Source organism: Enhydra lutris, unplaced genomic scaffold (assembly GCF_002288905.1).
Source record: "Enhydra lutris kenyoni isolate GAN:26980312 unplaced genomic scaffold, ASM228890v2 scaffoldscaffold21, whole genome shotgun sequence".
In the NCBI taxonomy this organism is placed as follows: Eukaryota; Metazoa; Chordata; class Mammalia; order Carnivora; family Mustelidae; genus Enhydra; species Enhydra lutris.
Window position 1 is genome coordinate 3,794,615 of NW_019154105.1, and position 2,006 is coordinate 3,796,620.

Sequence of the window (2,006 nt, forward strand, 5' to 3'; positions counted from 1 at the left end):
CCCCTCAATGGACGAATGGATAAAGAAGATGTGGTCCATATATACAATGGAGTATTATGCCTCCATCAGAAAGGATGAATACCCAACTTTTATAGCAATGTGGACGGGATTGGAAGGGATTATGCTGAGTGAAATAAGTCAAGCAGAGAGAGTCAATTATCATATGGTTTCACTTACTTGTGGAGTGTAAGGAATAACACGGAGGACATGGGGAGATGGAAAGGAGAAGGGAGTTGGGGGAAATTGTAGGGGGAGATGAACCATGAGAGACTATGGACTCTGAGAATCAAACTGAGGGTTTTGGAGGGGAGGTATGTGGGGGGTTGGGGTGAGCTTGGTGGCGGGTATTGGGGAGGCACCTATTGCATGGAGCACTGGAGGTGGTGCATAAACAATGAATTCTGAAACACTGAAAAGAAATTTTAAAAATAAATGTAAATTAAAAAAAAAAAAAAAAAAAAACTCTAGGTGACGGTTACTGGAGTAACCAGAGAAATCTACCTGATGGGTACCAGAAGGGGATCTGAGTGGGTGCTCCTGGTGTGTGGGCAATAGCCTGATTCTTGGTCTACATTCTCGTTATATGGGTTTACTCGGATCTTCCAAGTTTAACCAGACGTTTGCAAATTAAGAAGTTATAATTAAAACAAAGGGATAGTGGCAGCCTCAGATGAAACAGCACACTGAACACCAAGGAGATGAGCTCTACGTCCCCACCCCCTACTGCTTGCGCGCGCACCCTCACAGTAATGGGAAAATCTCATTGGCTGGGAGCGGGCGGCGCACTTCCGGAAGCCCCATCATAGCCCCGCCCTTTCCACCTGCTGGCCCTCTCCGCCTCGCGCGTCTCCGGCGTCCCGCCTCAGGACTGCGGCCCTCGGACCACGCAGTCGAGGCTGGAAGCGGCTGTCGTGTCTGGCCGCCGCTCCTCGCCGGGCCCTCCCGCCACCCCGCTTGCGGCCACCCCGCTTGCGGCCGCCGCCATGAACATCCGCAACGCGCGGCCGCGGGACCTGGTCAACATGCAGCACTGCAACCTGCTGTGCCTGCCCGAGAACTACCAGATGAAGTACTACCTGTACCACGGCCTGTCCTGGCCGCAGCTGTCCTACGTCGCCGAGGACGAGGCCGGCCGCATGGTGGGCTACGTGCTGGCCAAGATGGAGGAGGACGCGGACGACGTCCCGCACGGGCACATCACGTCGCTGGCGGTGAAGCGCTCGCACCGGCGCCTCGGCCTGGCGCAGAAGCTCATGGACCAGGCGTCGCGCGCCATGGTGGAGAACTTCGGCGCGCGCTACGTGTCGCTGCACGTGCGCAGGAGCAACCGCGCGGCGCTGCGCCTCTACGCCGACACGCTGGACTTCCAGGTCAGCGAGGTGGAGCCCCGCTACTACGCGGACGGGGAGGACGCCTACGCCATGCGGCGCGACCTCTCTCGCATGGCCGAGGCGCTGAGGAAGGGCGGGCGCGGGGCGCCGGGCCCCCGGGAGGACCGGGACCCCGCGGGGGGCGCGCCGGCCGGCCCCGTCGAGAGGAGCCCTGCGGCCGGCGACAGCGGTGGGGACAGCGAGGAGCCCGGCGAGTGCGCGGGGGGCACCGACGTCCGGAACAGCTCGGGAGAGTCGAATTCTGCCTCCTAGGACCTGCCCAAGGTATGGTGTCCTGCCCCAGGCCCCGCGCCGGGCCTTGGCCTGCCCGGGCCCCTCTCGTCCTTCCTGTTGGCCGCGCGGTAACCTTGGGGAGCGGGGGGAGCGGCGGGAGCGGGGGGAGCAGCGGGAGCTGCAGGAAACTCACGGCTCACCGCGGGCGGAGGACCCCCACTCGGATGCCTGCTAAAACTGGATCAAGGTCAGTAAAAGAAAGCAGCATTTTTCCAGCTTTTTTAGGGTGAATAGTCTTTCAGGGTATCCTCAGAGCTGGAGAAAGAAATCTCTTCTTTATGGAATGTCAACTGAGACATGCGGGAAGAGGGATAGAACTTGAAAATCGCCATTTTGCAGCTC

The 2,006-nt window shown here is 59.3% G+C and overlaps 1 protein-coding gene across 1 annotated transcript; it reads left to right on the top strand.

Moving 5' to 3' along the window:
• The first annotated feature begins 974 nt into the window (after positions 1 to 974).
• LOC111149336 (N(alpha)-acetyltransferase 11, NatA catalytic subunit) lies at positions 975 to 1,643 on the top strand. The gene has a single exon (XM_022506333.1). The coding sequence runs from the start codon at positions 984 to 986 to the stop codon at positions 1,641 to 1,643; it is 660 nt and encodes a 219-aa protein (XP_022362041.1). The 5' UTR covers positions 975 to 983.
• Positions 1,644 to 2,006: the final 363 nt, after the last annotated feature.